Below are 20753 nucleotides of genomic sequence, written 5' to 3'. Positions count from 1 at the left end.
CTGGTCTATCTCCCCGAGTGCCCAACGCCGCTGCTGGGACGGGACCTGCTTTGTCGCTTAGGTGCCACCCTGCATTTCACCCAGGATAAAATAACCCTTACCTTACCCCCCGAGAATGCCTGGATAATGACTCTGGCAGCTGAGCCCTCTGCCGTGCAAGCCCCTGAGTGGAGCCAGTGGAAGGATCAGGTGTAGCCCCTAGTATGGTCATCAGGGGTCCTGGGAAAGGCCACACACCAAACCCCTGTCAGCGTTCAGCTCCTCCCAGGCAAAAGCCCGGTGCGGATCAAACAGTATCCGATTAAGAGGGAAGCCAGAGAAGGGTTGCAGGAGACTATAGACCGGTTCTTAAGCTGCGGTACACTTTGGGAATGTCAGTCAGCCTGGAACACCCCCATCTTGCCTGTCCGGAAGCCGGATGGCACATACCGACTAGACCAGGACTTAAAGGCGGTTAATGAACGGGTTAAGATGCTGCACCCCGTTGTTCCAAACCCGTACACACTGTTGGCCTCAATAGGAAGAGAGTATACCCACTTTTCGGTTCTCAATTTCAAAGATGCTTTCTTCACGATTCCAGTTGATGCGCCATCTCAGGAGATTTTCGCTTTCGAGTGGGAAGACACAAAAAGGGTTAAGAAACAGCTTTGCTGGACAGTGTTGGCCCAGGGATTTAAAACTTCCCCCACCCTTTTTGGCCAGGCCCTGGCCAGAGACCTGGCCGAGTGGGACTATGAGGACAATGTACTCCTCCTGCAATATGTAGATGACTTGTTAATTGCCGCTGTGGGCCTAACCCCCTGCCTTAAAGCCACCATGAGCCTCCTGAACTTTATTGGACTCCGAGGATATTGGGTAGCGTGAAGTAAGGTTCAAATCGCACTCCCAGAAGTACAGTACCTGGGGTTCCACATACGGCAAGGGGAGCGCCAGCTTTCAAATGAAAGAAAAGAAGCCATCTGCCAAATTCCCACCCCACGCAGTCGCAAGCAGCTCAGGGCATTTCTGGGTATGGCAGGCTTTTGTAGAATATAGATTCCAGAGTTTGGACTGTGGGCTAAGTCATTGTATGAATGTGTTAAGGGAACAGATCAGGACCCTTTTCACTGGTCCACAGAAGCCGACCAAGCATTTAAAACTTTAAAAAGAAAACTGATGGAAGCCCCAGTCCTGGGTCTGCCAGACCTCTCCAAGCCATTTCAACTGTATGTACATGAACGAAAAGGGGTAGCCTTGGGAATGCTTACTCAGTTATTAGGCACCTGGAAACGACCCGTGACCTACTTTTCCAAACAACTCGATCAAGTAGCCAAAGGCTGGCCTGCATGTTTACGGGCGGTCGCAGCAACAGCCTTAATACTTGAAGAAGCCGAGAAGCTGACGTTGGGGGGGGGAGGGGGTCATGCAAGTGTATACTCCCCATATGGTCCAAGCCCTGCTGGACGCTAAGGGTGGTCTTTGGCTCACCCAGGCTCGGGTAGCTCGGTATTAGGCTAAGCTTTTAGAGAACCCCGAAGTGACCTTGCTAACCTGTCCCTCCCTTAACCCGGCCACTCTTTTACCGGAGACAGAGCAGCAGGAGCACGACTGCTTGAAGATAATAGATGCCCAATATTCCAGCCGTCCGGACTTAAAGGATCAACTGCTCCCTAATGCAGATTGTGAGTGGTACACTGATGGTAGTTGTGTTGTTGTAGACGGGCAAAGGAGGGTGGGCTACGCTGTCGTGACCCTCCACGATACCGTGGGAGCCGAGGGTTTGCCTGCTGGGACATCTGCCCAGCTTGCTGAACTGGTAGCCCTGACCCGTGCGCTTGAACTATCAGAGGGAAAACGGGTCAACATCTTTACCGACTCCAGATATGCTTTTGGAGTACTACATGCTCATGCTGGTCTGTGGAAACAGAGGGGCATGCTGACAGTCCAAGGCTGCCCCGCTGCCCGAGCCCCTCCGCGGCTTTGCTCTGCGTCTTCCTGGTCTGCAGACCAGGGAGACGCAGAGAAAGCCCCAGAGTACACGGGCGGCAGGACCGCGAGGTCCCGCAGTCCGTGTACTCTGTGGCAGCCCCGTTCGTATCTGCGGATCCGACATAAGTCGGATCCGCGTAAGTTGGGGACTGCCTGTATACTTGGATTTTCAGAAAGCCTTTGACAAGGTCCCTCACCAAAGGCTCTTGTGTAAATTACATGGCCATGGGATAAGAGGGAAGGTCCTTTCTTGGATTGAGAACTGGTTAAAAGACAGAAAACAAAGGGTAGGAATAAATGGTAAATTTTCAGATTGGAGAGGGGTAACTAGGGGTAACCAAGGTCAGTCCTGGGACCAATCCTTTTCAACTTATTCATAAACAATCTGGAGAAATGGGTAAGTAGTGAGGTAGTAAAGTCTGCAGATGATACCAAACTGTTTAGGATAGTCAAGACAGAAAAAGACTCAAAGAATATCTCACCATTGGGCAACAAAATGGCAAATGAAATTTAATGTGGATAAGTGTAAAGTAATGCATATCGGGAAAAATAACCCCAACTATATGTACAGTATGATGGGGGCTAATTTGGCTACGACAAATCAGGAAAGGGATCTTGGAGTTATCGTGGACAGTTCTCTGAAAACTTCCACGCAGTGTGCAGTAGCGGTCAAAAAGGCAAATAGGATGCTAGGAATTATTAGGAAAGAATAGAAAACCAGAATATCTTACTACCCCTGTATAAAACTATGGTACGCCCACATCTTGAATACTGTGTACAGATGTGGTCTCCTCACCTCAAAAAAAAAATATTTTGGCTTTGCAAAGGGTTCAGAAAAGGGCAACTAGAATGATTAGAGGTTTGGAATGGGTCCCATATGAGGAGAGATTAAAGCGACTGGGACTTTTCAGTTTAGAAAAGAGGAGACTGAGGGGGGATATGATAGAGGTCTATAAAATCATGAGAGGTGTGGAGAGGGCCGATAAAGAAAAGTTATTTATTAGTTCCCATAATAGAAGAACTAGAGGACACCAAATGAAATTAATGGGTAGCAGGTTTAAAACTAATAAAAGAAAGTTCTTCTTCACACAGCATGTAGTCAACCTATGGAACTCCTTGCCAGAGGAGGCTGTGAAGGCTAGGACTATAATAGAGTTTAAAGAGAAGCTAGATAATTTCATGGAGGTTAGGTCCATAAAAGGCTATTAGACAGGGGATAAAATGATGTCATTGGCTTCGAGGCTGGAGAGGGATGGCAGGAGACAAATTGCTTGATCATTGTCTTCGTCCACCCTCTCAGGGCCACCTAGTGCTGGCCCCTATCGGCAGACAGGATACTGGGCTAGATGGACCTTTGGTCTGACCCAGTACGGCCGTTCTTATGTTATGATTAGTCTTGTAACCTTCTACCTACAGTCGATATGCAAAAGTCAGAGTTCCAGTGATCCACCCATGCCAGGGAATCCAGAGATGCCAATGATATATGAACTCCACCTCCAGGAGACTCAGGAGAAAGTGCTCCAGGGAGGCAGAATGAGTGGTATTTGCCAGCCAAGTAAGGTTTGCATGTTGTAATCACCCACCGTTGACAGGGCCTGGGATGGAACCTGGTGGAGTAGGGTGGACCTGGGTCCTATTCCTATTTACCACCCCCTTTAGGTAGCACTCAACTATGTTCATTAGGCCACATGGCCCTGAATGCCGATGGCAGTCATATTGACCCTGGCCATTAGGGCGTACATCCCTGAACCCTCAGACAGTCAGGCAGAGTACAGTGGGCTGTAGGTAATATCACTACCCCCACTCCACCCCCAAAGAGAGATGGGATGTGCATACCCTGTGACATACCTGCATAAAAGACAATTTTTGTGAAGTTGCATTGGTATTAATAATCTGTAATAATTAAATGGGCAGTTTTCACCTATTCCATTATAAAAGTCTTAATATGAGAATTCTCAGAGCGGTAGCCATGTTGATCTGTAACTTTAAAAAACAACAAGTAATCCTGTACGAACTCGTTTTTTAATATGAGAAATTTATACCATGGTTATTCCTGATTGCTGAACATGAAGTTATCCTTAACATATGCAAAAATAATTGTCTATATGCAAAATAGTACTGCATGGAAAGCCCTGATGGAAACTGTTGAACAGCAAAGAAGCATACATTTAATCAGTAAAACAGAGAATGGAAGAATCAAATATAATTATTAAACAATAATCTTCCAAAACTATATCTTCTTCTTTTGGAATGTTTCACTATTTAATTTTCCAGAGGATCCTTTTTTCAAAGCTGTATTTGGAGAGTTTGTGTCAATTGGACCAAAGAGTCGTGGAGTCGATGTGTATATCCAGTATGGATTCATTATAAATGTAAGTATACTTAGCCCCATCAAAAAGACAATAAAATATGGAAGTCCCAGATTTTCCACCACATCATTCCAGTTGGAAATACACACCCACCACATGTGATAAGTAAGGACCACACGGCAGTGTTGAATATGAAGATGCACCCATCGGTTTACCTTCCCCAGAAGAGTATTAGCATTGCCAGTCTGGAAGAGACAAACACAAAGAAAGAGAAATGAGACTCCAGCTTCAAGATAAGGCAGTCAGTTTTTCTATAACTAAAGTAGATATTTAGCTTTACTGGTGTGTTTAGTGTAAACTGCCATATAGACATTCAATCGTTTTTCTTGTGTACTAAGAGATGCCACATATACGTAGCAACTTTGTCAAGAAGAATTCTAAACCATGTTACAAGCTATGTGCATACTAGGGATGTTAAATTTCAATGGAATTTCCATCGACTACTCGATTAATTGTTGTAAGGAGGAGCAGGGCGGGGTGCTCGCTATCTCAGCTTCACCACTGCCTTTGAAATGTGGTAAGAGCCACCCATGGCTCTTATTCCATTTAAGAGAGAGAGGCACAGTGGGGAACCCGGGGCAGGACCCTGGTTCAGCAGTCTCTGGGTATGAGCAGAGCATGTCAGGAGAGCAAGTAAGCCCCCATTCCTACCCCTCTGGTAAAAGGGGGGAACCTTTTGAAAAATCCCAACTAAGGGGAATCTGCACTCTTGGGGCCACACCCCAAAATTGAGAACTTAAATTAGGAGTGGCTTGGAGTTCTTGGGCCAGGAACACAAGCAGGAGAGGAGGCAGCCTCCACCCTTTTCCTGCTTATTCCTGTGACTCTTCTAGACTACATCTAGACTGCATCCCTTTGTCAACAGAGGGATGCAAATCAAGCATGTAGAAATTGCTAATGAAGCAGGGATTTAAATATCCTGCACTTCATTAGCATAAACATGGCCACCACTTTTTTTCGAAAGAGTTTTTTCGAAAAAAACCCCCAAATAAACAAAAACCAGCAGTCTAGACGCGGATCTGTCAAAAAATAAAGCCTTTCGAAAGATCCTATAAACCTCTTTTTGAGGAATACAGGATCTTTCAAAAAAGGGTTTATTTTTGACAGATCCATGTCTAGACTGCTGTTTCTTCGAAAAAAACTCTGTTTCGAAAAAAGCGGCAGCCATGTTTATGCTAATGAAGCATGGGATATTTAAATCCCTGCTTCATTAGCAATTTCGATGTGCCTAATCTACATCTGTCTGTTGATAGAGAGGTGTAGTCTAGACATACCCTTAGCTACACAGCTGCCAGAGACTCGGCCATAGTGCCTTAATTAAGGATTCTCATGGCCAATAACTTCAAGTTGTGGGTGGGGAGGAATTCTACCATGATCCCAGAAATAATCTCCCAATTTGGTGGTCATTTTTTGCAAGTTTTTTTTAAGGGAGAGACAATGTGAAGTTTATAGTGGAAACATCTTTTACCAATACTTAATACAGAAAGTTCTTACCATTTTAAGCAATGTTGTCAGGCAGTTTAATGGAGTGATCATCTCAAGCAGAAGTCCTATCAGGATTAGATAGTGTCCAGACTTTATGTTAATTATCAGACCAAGAAGTGCACCAGAAGCAAAAAAATGATGAACTAACAAGATCATATTACGTGTCCTGAAAACAATATCAAACACAAGAAGATATACATCGTCAAGTAACATGCAGCCAGAGGCTACTAAGCAATGAAGCCAGCTCCAATTTTGCTGTGAATACACTTTGTCAGCTTGGAAAACTGGATCTATAAGCAAGGCCCAGAACCCAGCTATAGAACACTGAACTCCAAACACGCCACGTGTGATATCTATATTCCATTCAATCTTCTTTTTTGTTGACAAAGCAGGATAACTGGCACTGATCCATGATGACAGCCAGTGAGCTAGAAAAGATACTCCCAGGTACATAAAAAAGCCAGCTGCTAGTAACTTTAAACGAACACTCCAGAGAATATAGTCCCAGTCAAATATGTCTCTGAAAGTTGCACTCTCATTTGCAAGATTCATTTCATTTATAATTCAAAATATTTGGAGGTAGTCTGATGCGCCTCACCCACTCGTTGGTCTTTTTTAAGGCTGTTGAGCCTGGGCTGTTACACAGAGCAGAAACCCACCTGCAATTTAAGAGAAAGAGAGAGTGACTTGTAGAGAATGGCTGTGTCTGTGTTTTGATATGATCTCCCCATTTATAAAAGCTCACGAGTTTCACTACAAAAACAACGAGTGGTCCTGTGGCACCCTATCCCTGGTTTACACTAGAGAGTTATTTTGAAATAACTCCCGGTTTTGAAAAAAGCAAGCAGAGTGTCCATACTACCAATAGTTATTCCAAAATAACTCCGGCTTTCCATGAGGAATAATGCTAATTTTGAAATAGTTATTTTGAAAGTGTTAGTGTGGACACGCCAGTGCTGCTCTTTCAAAACAACTGTTCCCCAGAGTAATTCAGACAAATTATTTCCCAGTGCTTTTGTGGCTCTAAGTCTAGGCAGCACGTCCACATTAATGGAGCCTGCCTCAGACTACTTTCAAGGCTTCTCTGTAGTGTGGACACATTATTTCAAAATAGTTATTTTGGGAGTTATTTAAAAATAAATTATTGTGAAATCATTTTCTAGGGTAGGCAAGCCCTTAGAGACTAATCAAAATATAAAGACTCATGAGCATTCATGGGCAAAAGAAGTACCTGTCAATTGTAGGACTTGTGTTAATGAGGCTAATTAAGTGGGCGGGATGTGGTTCTCCTTCATCTCAGGTGGCTGCATTGCTGTCAATGGTGGGCAGCCTGCAGCCTGTGCACCCCTAGGGTTCCACCTGCTGACCACGGATCCTCTCTCTGCTCCTCTCTCCCACACACCTCGCGCACTGGGGGTATGTCTACACTACACTCCTAGTTCGAACTAGGAGGGTAATGTAGGCATATCGCACTTGCAAATGAAGTCCGGGATTTGAATTTCCCGGGCTTCATTTGCATAAGCGGGGCGCCGCCATTTTTAAAACCCCGCTCGTTCGAACCCTGTGCCGCGCGGCTACACGGGGCACTAACTAGGTAGTTCGAACTAGGCTTCCTAGTTCGAACTACCGTTACTCCTCATTCCACGAGGAGTAATGGTAGTTCGAACTAGGAAGCCTAGTTCGAACTACCTAGTTCGTGCCCCGTGTAGCCACGCGGCACAGGGTTCGAACGAGCGGGGTTTTAAAAATGGCGGCTCCCCGCTTATGCAAATGAAGCCCGGGAAATTCAAATCCCGGGCTTCATTTGCAAGTGCGATATGCCTACATTACCCCGCTAGTTCGAACTAGCGGGGTAGTGTAGACATACCCTGGGTAACTGGAAACCTGCACTTTCTACTCTTCCTGACATCCAGTACTTTCTGAATGCCATAAATCAGGGAATTCATGCTCCGTCCCTGCTCCTCTCCCTCCCTCCCTCCTTCCCTCCCTCCCTCCCTTCCTCCTAGAGCCTGAACAGCTGCTAACCTGTGTGTCTCTGAGCCTCAGTCTACACACTGAAGGCTACGTCTACACTGGCAGCTTCTTGCACAAGAACTCTTTTGTGGAAGAGTTCTTGTGCAAAAACTTCCAGAAAAGAGCGTCTACAATGGCATGTGCTTTTCCGCAAGAGATGTGCTTTTGCACAAGAGCATCCATGCCAGTGTAGATGCTGTCTTGCACAAGAACGCTCCGATGGCCATTTTAACCATAGGGCTTTCTTGCGCAAGAAATTCGTATTTACTGTCTACACTGGCCTCTTGCGCAAGAACAGTTGCGCCAGAGGGTTTATTCCTGAGCGGGAGTGTCAGAGTTCTGGCGCAAGAAGCCCTGATTTCATACATTAGAACGTCAGTTTACTTACGCAAGAACACGCGGCCAGTGTAGACAGGCAGTAAGTTTTTGTGCAAGAGCGGCCGCTTTTGCGCAAGATCGTGCCAGCGTAGACACAACCTGAGGCTTTTGCTATGGCACTAAGAACAGCTGTGTAGCTGTTCAGGATGCGGGTTGGGTTCTGAAATGCAAGGTGAAGGGTGAGTTTGGGAGCCTGAACCGCAAGATTTACAATACTAGTTAGTGCCACCACCCAAGCCAGAGCCAACAGACTTGGCCTCTATGACTCTCTGACACTAGTTACAAAACACAACAAAAATATTCTAAGAGTCTTTAGGATTGAATATACAGTTTACAGGGTACAGCTCAAAGCTGTAACAAATCACCCACTATGGGCTTCATTCTCAGTTACTTTAAAGCCACTTTACACTGCCTGAAAACATGAAGGAGCCTTGAACTCTTGGGAATGCAGTCAAGGCAAATAAGAATGGAGCCCTGGATTTATAGCAGGGGCAGGCAATAAGTGGCCTACAGGCTGCTTATTGCCCACCCGTTTTAGTATCTGTGTACACTTACTGTAATATTTTGACTAGAAAAATTACTGATTATGTAAACATAATAAATGAACCTTTGATACCCAAAAGTATGTAATTTTGGTCTGTTATAATCAGAACTTTTAAATATTTTTTGTATTAATTCATAAGAATAAATTAATGGTTTGAAACTGAAAAAAGATATCCCTGCTTCTTCCACTTCTTTTTTTCTGTGAGGTGTTTTAACTAAGTTTGCAGCATCACAGTTCTGTGCACGTTTGTAAGTCTTGTACACTCAAAGAGGGTACGTCTACACTACAGAGTTAGTTCGAACTAACTTAGTTTGAATTAGTTAATTCGAACTAAGCTAATTCGAACTAACGCGTCTAGAACTAAAAACTAGTTCGAATTAGCGTTTTGCTAATTCGAACTAGCATGTCCACATTAAGTGGACCCTGAACAGGGCTTAAGGATGGCCGGAAGCAGTGCCGGCAGGGCATCAGAGGAGGACTTAGAGCGTGGAGATGCTGTCTCAGGCTAGCCGAGGGCTGTGCTTAGAGGGACCCGACCCTCACCCTGGACAGACAGTTCTCAGGGGTGCCCCGCTTGAAAACCAGTCCTGGCTTGGAGTGCCCACACTGGGCACATCACATCACTTGGCCATCAGCCCGGCTGCACTTGCCGCAGGCTGCCATCTGGGGAGAGGGGGCAATTGGGGGGCTGCAGGAGAGCTTCCACCCCCAGAAGCCCGCAGAGCCAGCCCAGTCCTCCCCATCGGGGGCTCGTACCCCATTCCTCCCTCACCTCCTTCCACTTACCCTTCCCTAGCCCCTTTTCTTGATGTACAAAATAAAGGACAATTGTGTTCAAAAATGGAATCTGTCTTTATTGAACAAAACTGGGGGAGACTGGGAAAAGGCGGTGGGAGAGGGGAAGAGAGAGGCTGGGAGAGGGGCGGGCAACTACAATGATCAGGGGTTGGGAACAGGTCCCATATGAAGAGAGGCTAAAGAGATTGGGACTTTTCAGCTTAGAAAAGAGGAGACGGAGGGGGGACAGGATAGAGGTCTCTAAAAGCAGGAGTTGGGTGGAGAGGGTGCATACAGAAAAGTTCTTCATTAGTTCCCATAAAGAAGGACTAGAGGACACCAAAGGAAAGGAATGGGTAGCAGGCTTCAAACTAGTATCAGAAAGTTCTTCTTCACAAAGCAAAGAGTCAACCTGTGGAACTCCTTGCTGCAGGAGGCTGTGAAGGCTAGAACTAGAACAGAGTTTAAAGGGAAGTGAGATCAAGTCATGGAGGTTGGGTCCATGGAGTGCTATTAGCCAGGGGGTAGGAGTGGTGTCCCTGCCCAAGGTTTGTGGAAGGCTGGAGAGGGATGGCACGAGACAAATGGCTTGGTCACTGTCTTCGGTCTATCCCCTCCAGGGTCCCTAGGGTTGGCCGCTGTCGGCAGACAGGCTACTGGGCTAGATGGACCTTTGGTCTGACCCAGGATGGCCATTGTAAGCTCAGGGCTCAGGGTCGGGGGGTCTCAGTGGACCCCCTTGATTTTCATGCACACCTGTTCCTGGGTGGCCAGGCTGGCAGCTCTCCTGCCCAAGCCGGCCACTTTCCTGTGCCTAGTGCGGAGATCGTGGACAAGGTCCACGATGTCTGCACTAGCCCAGGCGGGTGCCCGCTTCTTGCGGTCCCGGGCAAGCTCCCGGGAGCCGCCAGCCTGGTCCCGGGAAGAGGGGGAGGGCTGGGGGGCATTGGGTGGCTGGCTCGATCCGTGCCAGGTGCAGGGTATGCTGGCTGGGTGCTGGCAGGTTTGCACCTGGCATGGGCACCGTAGCCAGCCCGTGCCCCTTTAAGGGGTCCGGGGCCGGGAGGGGGGCATAGAGTTTCCCTGGTGTTGGCCAGAGTGGTCACCAGGGAAACCTGGGGAGGGCTAGCCTCCCACTAGTTCGAATTAAGGGTCTACACAGCCCTTAATTCGAACTAGCTAGTTCGAACTAGGCTTAATCCTCCTAAAATGAGGTTTACCTAGTTCGAACTAAGCGCTCCGCTAGTTTGAATTAAATTCGAACTAGCGGAACGCTATTGTAGCACCTATTAAAGTTAGTTTGAACTAACGTCCGTTAGTTCGAACTAACTTTGTAGTGTAGACATACCCAGAGAAACAAAAGACAGGAAGCCTTGTAAATAATATATAGTTTGTATATGAAGAAGTGGAAGAGAGATGTCAAGGCCCAGGGCCAGGCCCCAACAGGGCTGTGGATTCGCTTCAAGACAGAGTCGATTAGGGACAGATAGTTGCTTTTATTAATCTCGCTACATCACTGCTGTTACAGGCTCAATACTGCCAAATGGTTACACAGCTACTGCAAAGTATTAAACCAATAAATACAGGCAGAGCAATGCATAAAAAAGTAACAGGTACTTGGAAATGCTTACACCCATTTAGTCTGCAGGAAGTACTGTTCCGGTTACCTTGTACCCAGCCACAGCGGACATGGCTCCAGCTAGAGGGATTAAGGACACCCTTTGAGATTTAGGTTCCTGGTGAGACTCACTGGACATGAAACTCCTTATACTAGCTATACTACAGTTGTTTACCAGGTGTGCATGTACCTGGCTGTGACGGACCGGGCCGGGTCTGGGCACAGCTGAGGGTGTCCGCTCAGGGCAAATTGCTCAAATTCTGGGCTCCTTACAGCCCCCAGACTGGAGACCTTCCCAGATAGGCCACAAACCAGTCCCACAGAGCACTTCAGCTGCCTGCCTGAAGCCTCGCGAGCAAAACCCCTCCGACACTTCAGCAATATCCGTGCCCCAGATGGCCCCAGGCCTCATACACAGGTAAGGGGTCTTAGAACCCAATCTCACCTTCCCCGAACAAGTTCTGTCTGGTTCCAAGAAACCAGCCACAGTTCCCAGGTCAATTTACACTCTGGATCTTACCCACAAATCACGCTGAGCCAATCCTTTAGAAGCTACAATCTAAAGATTTATTACTACAAGAAAGAAAAGCATGAGAGTAAGGTTGCTAAAGTATCATACATTACATGTATCGAATCTCCCAGTTCTCGATGCAGGCTTGCAGCAAAGATGTTATAACTGCTGGCTTAAAAGTCCTTGTTGCACATCTTAGGTCAGGATGGGTCCACAGTTCTTTCCAGCTCTTCGATCCCTGCACTGCTGCCCCTGGGATGAAGAGCTGAGCTGAGCTGAGTACAAAATGGAGATGGCAACATGGCAAATTTATACCTCCTTCCTGGTCACTTCTTGGCTGCAGCAGGTCACCTGGCTAGTGGCCTATCCCTGTGTTCCCTGCTGGTAGCCCTTAGGTGTCATTCCTCTTTCCCGAGGTGTGTCCTTGGCCCACTGAGTGCTATTGTTCCACAGAGCCTCGCTAATTAGCATGTCTATAGGCCAAGCTCTGCCCATTGTTCAACCACACACAAAGAAATATTTAATACTCACACAAAGTACATACTTATAACTTCACACGAAGACATTATACATTTACATGAATAGCATATATAAAATTAGAAGACAGTAAGCTTCTATTTGACATCTCGCATGGCCCCCTTTATACTACTTTTGGGACCAACAAACCCCACGCCCCAATGGGTGCAGCAGTGATCCGGCTGCCTCACTCAAATTCAGTAATGTGACACTGGCTCAATGACATTCTTATCACTCTTATGAGCGGAGACCAAGGTCAAAGTTGTTTACCGCTCAGTAGTTTCCCCTGGGCTCAGCATCCAGCCCCCAGCAGCTGCTACTCTGGAATCTTCCAGCCAATACGGCTCCTCAGGCTCTGCTTCAGGCTGACAACTCTCTCACTAGAGTTACCAGGTGAGTTAAAAAAATTACCAGCCGGGGGACTGGCCGGGAGGAGGGGAAGGGCGGCCAGTGGAAAGCAGGGCTGGGGGGAGGACGGCAGGTCAGGGGGCAGTGGGGCTGTCTGGGAGAAATCGGGTGGGGGAACCAACCAGCAGGAAGCACGGCTGGTGGAGGGAGAGAGGGTCAGGGGCAGCAGGGCTGTCTGAGAGAGTTGGGGGGTCGTCAGGGGCAGTGGGGCTAGCCGGAGGAAATCAGGCGGGGGAACCGGTCGGCAGGAAGCAGGGCTGGCGGGAGGTGCAGGGGTAGGGAGGAGTGGGGCTGTCCAGGGGAGATCAGGAGGAAGAGAGGAGAACTGGCTGCCGGAAGTGGGGCTGGCAGGGGCAGGGGCAGCGGGGCTAGCTGGGGAAGATCGGAGGAGAAGTGGGGGAGAACCAGTCGACCGGGAAGGGAACGAGGGGGGGGGGCAAATCAGCCGGTGGGGTGCGGGACTGACCCAGGCACGTGCAGATCCCAGGTGCTGGCTGTCCAGCACACGGTCCCGGCAAAGCACTACTGAGTCTGGGTGTGGCTCCACAACATGCTGGAACAGCGCTCAGGAGCACGTACAGGGCTTCCCCTCCTCCCAAGGCATCACACGCAACCAGAGGCTCCCAGCGCCAATTGTGCCCCACCTCCCAGCCACTTCCCCCACCCCCACCAGGCTTCCCTTGGGCGCCCAGCCGGAAAACCAGAAAATACCAGACATTGCACATGTCCGGTATTTTCTGAATTTTTTTACCTGACAGAGGACCCAAAAACCGGGCTGTCCGGTTGAATACCAGACTATCTGGTTGACTACCGGACACCTGGCAACCCTATCTCTCACACCAGACATCACTGAAGTAAATGGCGTCCTGCCCATCTGTCTAGGCGAGTTGGTAACCCCTTTTCCCCACAGCTTCAGCCCCTCCCTCCATGCAGATCAGCCGGGGGAGGTGGCGGGTGGAGGGTGAGGAAGGCCCTGTATAGCAACGTTTCTTAAAATGTGTTCCACTGCACACCGGTGTGCCGTGGAGAGAACAGAATTCAAAGTGGCCGCTCTTAAAAGATTAAAGGAGCAAGCCTCCTTTTTTTTTTTGCTCAACAACTTTTCCCTGGGGCAGTGTTTCCCAAACAGTGCTCCACGGAATCCCGGGGTTCCCCCCAAAAATTCTGCTCCCCCACCCCCTGCAGAGCCCACTGCGGCTGTCTCCCCAGCCCACAGGATGGCCCCTGTCTCACAGGGCCTCCGGTGCTGCACAGCCTCCTCCTCCACGTGTGCAGGCAGCAGCTTTTACAGTGACCGCTGCTGCTGTGAGTGGGAGGGGTGGCTGGAGCTCAGGAGCCGCTCCCAGACCTCAGTGTTTTAAAACTGCCGCCTGCAGGGAACCCGGCGCAGGCTCTGCTGCTTCCCCCTCCCCCACCTGGGGCACGCTCAGGCTCTGCTGCCCCCCATGCACTGCTGCTCTCTCTCCCCTGTGGCCCTCCCAAGCCTGCTGGGGAAATGACAGAGTTTAATCTGGAGGGGACAGTCGGCGTTTCTACTCCCCCACCTCCCTGCCCTGCCAGTGGGAAGCCTGGCCTACATGGGTGGGGGGAAGAAACTGAGCTCTCCACCCATTCACCCCCAGGGCCAGCTTTAGGAAGTGCAGGGCCCAATTCAAACAATTTCAATGGGGCCCCACAGCAATTTTTGTTGAGCAAAAAAACAAAACAAAAAAAACACGTACGAAAAATAACCTGCCGATGCACTCCTCCTCTGGGGTTGGCAGATTTGTATAATTTTTGGTGGTGTCCCATTAGCCACATCCCCTGACCCCCATTAACCTCGCCCTGACCCCCATTAGCCAGGCCTCTGGATGCAACACGCTCAGGGCAAGATGGACACATGACCAGAAGTAAAAGGTGTCATGTCACCCCTCTCGAAGGACTTTTCCCACTTTCCTCCTACCAACAGGGATTAGTTTACCCCCACCAACACCTCCCCATGCAACTATCCTGCAGTTGCATTAACCCAATGTGTGTGACATTAACTCGGGGGCAGAGAGACTGGGGGAAGTGTTCCCTCTAAGGCTATGTCTACACTCGCGGCTTCTTACGCAAGTACAGCCGTCCTTGTGCAAGAACCCAAAGAGCAGCCACACTGCCTGCCTGCTCTTGCGCAAGGAAATTTACAGTATGGCGCGGTAAGAAAGGGTGTCTTGCGCAAGAGCTACACTCTTTTCTAACAGGTGTAAACTCTCTTGCGCAAGACGGCAGTGTGGATGCTCAGCAGGGATTTCTTGCGCAAGAAACACCTATGGCTAAAATGGCCATTAGAACTTTCTTGCTCAAGAGAGCATCCACGCTGCCATGGATGCTCTTCTGCAAAAGCACAGCTCACACATGGCAGTGTGGACCTGTTCTTGCGCAAGACTTCTTGCACAAGAATCCTTGCTCAAGAAGTTCTTGTGCAAGAAGCTGCCAGTGTAGATATAGCCTAAGAGTTTCCTCCCATGAGCAGAATGGATTTTGTGTTGTGCACCTGTACTGAGTTCATGTGGCTTGTTTGGATGTGCCACCAGAAGCATAGCGAGGGTGTTACATGCCCGGGGGCAAAGGAAAAATTTGTACCCCCCCCACCATGTGGCATGGCCCCAAACCTGGTGCACAGCTGAGGAGAACTTGTACCGCATCTTTCCCCACCCCCCTACAGTTTGGGGCTGGGCTCCCACATGCACTAACCCTCCAGTGGAGATGAAGAAGGGTCAGGCTTGGAGCAGGATCGGGCTTGGAGCAGAGAGGCAGGGAGGAGGCTCCAGCTGCCGGCGGCAGGCGGAATAGGTGCATGTGAGCTGAAGGGATGGGGGGGGGAGCAGAATGGGATTAAATTGGAACCTCCCTAGCATGGTGCCCAGGGGCAACTGACCCCCCCCGACTGCCTCACTATGCCACTGCCCGCCCCCCCCCCCGTAAATCTATCATCTTATGCATGTGCAAGATCTGTGAGAGCCGTCCCATGAATCTGCAGTTACTGCCTGCTTCTGGGTGGTGTCTCAATGCTGCCACATTCACCTCCAAAGAGGGGGCTTCCCAAAGCAGGCCCTTGCTGCTGACCCGCAAGGCATCCACAGGTCCAGTCTCCTTTCAATGGGCCCACTTCTCAGGGCTCATTGATCTTGGATCTGGCTTCCATCCCCTCTCCAACCTTTGCAACTGCCCAGTGGTGCTCACCTTCCCACCTCATTCACCCCACAGGGACAGTCTCTGCCTCACTTGTCCTAGGGACTATTCTACCAAGACGTAATACAAAGTTTTCATGTAAAAGGACTCAATACAAAGCTAAAAACTTCAATGAGAGAATGATTAATACAGAGACGTGTGTACATCTGCTGCAAGGAAACACCTCTTCCTGCCTCCACCCCTCTCCCCCCAGAGTCTACAGCCCCATTGCAAAGCGGGGGAGGGGAAGAAAAGAGGCGAGGCCCATCCAATGGGACTGAAGCAGTCACGAGCAAGCCATGCCCGGGAGCCATTCTCCTGTCCATTGCTGGTGCTGTGTTGCTTCAGGCACGCTAAAATGCAGTCACCTCTAGGGTGGGCTGGACAGCTGTTTAACACCTGCACAAGGTTTCAGGCAGGGGGCAGTGCGGGCTGCCTTCCTGCAGAGCCCCCATCAGAACTGCCATGCCCTCCTGGCTTAGGAAAAGAATAAACAGGAGGACTGGAAATTAACCCGCCCAGTCTCATGTCCCCTAGGCAGTGAATGAGCCATCTACATTAGGCCCCAGATGGAGTATTATGTCCAGTTCTGGGTGCCACATTTCAGGAAATGTGGAGACACTGGGAGAAAGTCTAGAGAAGAGCAACACAAATGATGAAAGGTCTACAGAACATGAGATATGAGGCAAGGCTGAAGGAATTGGCCTTGTTTACCTTGGAAAAGAAGACTGAAAAGTGACATGAGAGCAGTTTTCAAGTATCTAAAAGAGTATCATAAGGAGGAGGAAGAAAAATTGTTCTCCTTGGCCTCTGAGGTTAGGATGAGTAGCAATGGGCTTAAATTGCAGCAAGGGAGGTTTAGGTTGGACATTAGGAAAAACTTCTTGCCTGTCAGGGTGGTTAAACCCTGGAATAAATTGCCTACGGAGACTGCGGAATCTCCATCACTGGAGATATTTAAGACCAGGTTAGACAGACACCTGTCAGCGATGAGCTAGGGCAACTCAATTTTGGAAGCCCCAGGGACCACACTGACACTTACAGAACATGCTGAGGGCCTCAACTTAAGTGTGGTTGCATATGCAAGCAAATATATACAAATAGCTTTTCTAGCACTGACAGGCATGAATACAAAATTTAAGGCAAGACTACATAACACACAGGCCCCATTTAAGTCAGCTCTGCAGATATTAATAAAATGCAATTTTTACCCGATTTCTACCCATGTGACAGCACTTTTCATGAGCAATGACAGTCCAAGAATTTAAATACTAAAATGCATATCAACAGAAGATCATTACATTGACTACTTTTTTGTTTTGGCTCCCACTCGCCAGCCATGCGTTGATCCCCACATAAACCCAAACTGCACCGCGGGGCACAAACAAACTGGCCGTGGGCAGCATACCAAGTTATTAATAAATATTTTTAAACCTTTACCTTTTCTCTCTGCTGCCATGTATCCTCTCCTCGCTCCATCAGCTCCCTGGTGCCTGCTGCCCCCAACTCCTCACCCTCCTCTGCAGTCCTGACTCCTGCCCTTCTCACTGTCCTCAGCCCTCCTGCGACCTGCCCCCCACCAGCCCTTCACTCCCCCCTGTGCCCACTCCTCCAGTAGCCCCACTCTGATCAAGTGAGCTACCCCTCCTCATTCCCTCTTTCAACATCTCCCTCCTACATACCTGCCCTGCCTCTCTCTTCTGGTGCTGGTCCCTCACCTGCAGGTGTCTACCCCTCTGTTTCACCCCAGAATCTCCTGGCACCTGCACCTTCCCTTAGCCCTGCACCCTCCTGGTGCTTCCCCTTTCCCTTACTGCCCCTGCCTCCTTCGCCCTCTTTTTCCCTGATGCCCACCCCCTCACCACTATCTGCCCCCGTTCCCCTCCTGCCCCTCTGTTCCCTCACACATGACTTGCTCCATCCCCATCTTTCTCATGCCCACCCCTTCTTTCAAGCCTTCTCCCAGCACCTCCACTTCCCCCTCTAGCTCCCAATGCCCTTCCCCTCTCCTCTCCCAGCATCACCCTGTCCCCCCTCCCACTGACACCTCCCTTCCTGCCGTTTCCCTCATTGTCTGCACTTGGGCCCCTGCCATTTGTCTCTCCTCCACCCTGTCTCCTGGTGCCTTCCCCTTTCTTCCTCCTCCTCCTCCGCACAAGTCCCTTCCTCTTCCCTCCTCCCCCTTCCGCACAAGCCCCTTCCCCACTGCACAAGCCCCTTCCCTACCTTCTGCCTTCCACTTTGCTGGGCCCGGAGTCTGCATTCAGATCCCGGAATCCGAACCTGGAGCCAGCCACGCCCCGCAATATTGCGCTGAAGAGTTTTAAAATCCCAGGCCATTATGTCATGTCACGCCCAGGTGCATCCCCACCCACCTGCAATGTGGCGCATGGCAGCAGCAACAGCCGGTGAGAGGGAGCTGCGCTGAGAGCAGCGCACGGCAGGGATGGTCTGGGGCTGAGGGGGATGCTCTGGGGGCAGGGTGGGACGATGCGCGGGAGGGCCAGCGGGGTGGGGGGGGGGGTCCGAGGCCCGCTCCAGGTAGAGCCGGGGCAGAGACCCAGCTCCACATATTGCTGGAGCAGGGCCCCGGCTCTGAATAGTAACTCGCAACCATGGCCCGGCACACTTTCGGGTTCAGGGTGCAGGGCATGCTCCCTGGAGTCTTTCCCTGCTGCAGCAGGGTGCCAAGCCATGTAAGCGTCCCGCCTTATGCCCACACCCCACACCCAATCTCTCCTCATTCCCTTCCCCCTGCCAAGACCCCGCATTCCCAGCTTGCTCTGACACCCTGCCCCAAGTCCCCTCCTCTACCCTCCCTCCTGGCCAGACACATGGCCTTATTTAGCATTTGTTTATTATTATCCTTACTTTTTTGTGGTCTGTGTTTTCAGCTCTATGCACTAGCAGGGGTGGCCAGTGCCTATAGGCAAACTCGGCAGTCACCTAGGGTGCCAAGTTAAATGGGGCGCCAAATTCCCTGCCACTTCCCCTTCCTGGCATCGGCCCTGGAGGAAGGCTTCCTTGTGCCACAGGAGGGGTAAGTCGGCCCTGGAGGAGGAGCGTGGGGAGTTGGCCCGGGGGGAAGCACGTGCTGGCTTCCCCTGTGCAGCGGGGGGGGAGGTCAGCCCTGGGAGAGGCAACGTGCAGGGGTTTCCCCGTGCCACGGGGGGGGGGGGGGGGGGGCGCGGAGAGGCGCACACCGGCTTCCCTCGGGATGGGGGGAATTCTGGGAGGAGGTGGGTGCAGGGGACTCTCTCCCCCCACTGGCACCCTGTTCCCTCTCCCCACACCCTTCTCCTCAGCCATAGACCTCCATCCCTGGCCCCCTGTTCCCAGCCACAAAACTCCATCCCCAGCCCCCCTGTCCCATACGATGTGGTGGTAATGGCAGTTAAAGCAGGATAGTGTAATGTACTATTTTGGATTTGTAATAATAAAAATTATAATTAACCTTTGTAATGCATTTTTATTTGAAATTGTACTGAAATATCGTCTAACTGTCGTGCACAAATCTATTCTGAAAATTCCGTGTCTCTATTTTAATCTGATCTCAGAAACATTGGTGGATGGACAAACTGAATAATGATGCCTGTTTAAATGAATACGCTTAAAAAACATTAAATGGAAAATACGGGCAAAATGTTTCCCAGTTTACTAAAAACCTCAGCCTATATCTGCCCTTGGTGTTGCGGGGGACGATTGCATGGTTTGCCTAGGGCGCCAGTTGCTGGCAGCTCGTCTAGGGCTGCCCCGTCTACCATATTGTTATTAGGGCTTTCTTCCTGGGGGGGGGGGGGTTGTGGCTGTATAGGAAGGGGACCTCTAACAGAGCAGCCAGGTTCTGTGCAGCTCAGGGTGGGTCATTTCTGTGAATCGGTAGCCACAGATTTGCCTCTCTGGGTGTCTCACAAGGGCTGGGGGAGGGATGAGGGCGGCAGGAGCTGTCCTGTGTCCCCTGCAGAAGCAGAACCCTGGAGGAGGGATGAGCCAGAGCTGGGTGGGGGGCTGGAGAAAGCAGGAAACTGGGGAATCGGTGCGGACTAGGGTACTGACGTGAGTTAGGGGAATGAAGATATTTGGGGCTTGTCTGGAGGAGGATTTAGGCTAACAGGGTGGGGAGGGCAAAGGCAGGCGGGTGAAGGAGCCTGGACCGCTAGGCGAGAGGTGGTTGTTGGGAAGCATCGGGAGTCACAAGCATGACGGGGCGTGGCGGGCTGTTAGCAGCAGCCTCCCCCAGTCTGCATCGCTTCCACTTACCTTAGATCTATCCCGCAGACTGCTCCGTGCCCGATCTGCTCTTCCCCCTGACGCCCACCCCCAGTCTTGCTGCTCGCGAACTTTCCTCTTGCTGTTCGCTGGAGATGCTGTTCTGTGCAGCTTCTCGCTTGCGCTGGCTGGGCAGCAGCGGAAACCCAGCTGAATCTCCTTTCGCTTTCACTCTGCACTTCCGCTGCCCTAGCAAAGCCCTGCCGTGTTCTTTTTTAACTGTATAGTTCCATTCATACTAGGCTTCATGCATTTTTTCTACTAACGGAACCTAACTTTGGCGCTTAAACCGACATCATATAGAAAGAGGGAAGCTGATTTTATATGATCCTGTAATTAATTGGTGCTCACCTACTATGAGCGCCCCCATCTGGCCAAATGCCTGTGCCTGCATTCCCTGAGTTTATCAGCCTTTTCGGCTACTCAGCCTTCCGGCCAAGACACCCTCCTGTGTGAACTGCCTGAACCACCTCGGTGTCCTCTGTCAGAATCCTTCTTGGTCTGTTCCCCACTCAGAGAGTGGCTTTTTTTGCCCTGGAGACAGATCTTCAGCCAGCCAGCCTCATGGAGGGTACACTCTGAAGGCTCCAGAGACAGTTACTACAACTGTGTTCTTTGGCTCCCTGGTGTGGGCCTTCCTGACTCTCTCATTCCTTTCAATGAAACGTTAATATTAAATTGTCTCCGTTTTACAAAGATTTGCTT

At 50.1% G+C, this 20753-nt stretch overlaps 1 protein-coding gene across 10 annotated transcripts; it reads right to left on the bottom strand.

Annotated features, from left to right (window-relative positions):
• Positions 1-2856: 2856 nt before the first annotated feature.
• Positions 2857-20348, bottom strand: LOC102462327 (protein CLN8-like). 10 transcript variants are annotated; one of them, XM_089777074.1, is made up of 5 exons: positions 20040-20347; positions 18006-18092; positions 11772-11915; positions 5832-6481; positions 2857-4522 (listed from the first exon to the last, which is right to left on the bottom strand). In XM_089777074.1, exons 4-5 carry the CDS (start codon positions 6372-6374, stop codon positions 4199-4201), a joined length of 867 nt encoding a protein of 288 aa, XP_089633200.1. In that variant the 5' UTR covers positions 6375-6481; positions 11772-11915; positions 18006-18092; positions 20040-20347; the 3' UTR covers positions 2857-4198. The 10 variants fall into 10 exon arrangements, with proteins under 10 accessions (XP_089633200.1, XP_089633197.1, XP_089633199.1 ...); XM_089777071.1 differs by lacking the exon at positions 18006-18092 and having other exon boundaries at positions 11772-11938; XM_089777073.1 differs by lacking the exon at positions 18006-18092 and having other exon boundaries at positions 11772-11933.
• Positions 20349-20753: the final 405 nt, after the last annotated feature.

This window comes from Pelodiscus sinensis, chromosome 3, assembly GCF_052426305.1.
Source record: "Pelodiscus sinensis isolate ZL-2025 chromosome 3, ASM5242630v1, whole genome shotgun sequence".
NCBI classification, from domain to species: domain Eukaryota; kingdom Metazoa; phylum Chordata; order Testudines; family Trionychidae; genus Pelodiscus; species Pelodiscus sinensis.
Note: the sequence above shows the minus strand (reverse complement) of the source record. Positions and strands in the feature narration are given on the sequence as shown.